Below are 221 nucleotides of genomic sequence, written 5' to 3' on the forward strand. Positions count from 1 at the left end.
CGGCTCCCATGAGTCTGGCCATCCACAGCACGACGGGCACCCGCTACGAGCTGTCGGTGCCCCCGGACGAAACGGTGGAGGGGCTGCGCAAGCGGCTGTCCCAGCGGCTCAAAGTGCCCAAGGAGCGCCTGGCACTGCTCCACAAAGACACGTAGGTACCGCGCGCCGCCCCCGGATCCGCCGCCCCCTCGGGCCCCGGCCCCCGGGCGGGAACAAAGAGC

General features: G+C 71.9%; 1 protein-coding gene across 1 annotated transcript in view; it reads left to right on the forward strand.

The window, feature by feature from the left end:
- The window catches only part of MIDN (midnolin), a 20,491-nt gene that overhangs the window by 4,727 nt on the left and 15,543 nt on the right, over nucleotides 1-221 (forward strand). Inside the window, exon 3 of the mRNA XM_077760601.1 lies at nucleotides 6-151. Coding sequence (XP_077616727.1) covers nucleotides 6-151 — 146 coding nt within the window. The remainder of the gene's footprint in view (nucleotides 1-5; nucleotides 152-221) is intronic.

The sequence above is a fragment of the Crocuta crocuta genome, unplaced genomic scaffold (genome assembly GCF_008692635.1).
Source record: "Crocuta crocuta isolate KB4526 unplaced genomic scaffold, BGI_CrCroc_1.0 scaffold443, whole genome shotgun sequence".
Lineage (NCBI taxonomy): Eukaryota > Metazoa > Chordata > Mammalia > Carnivora > Hyaenidae > Crocuta > Crocuta crocuta.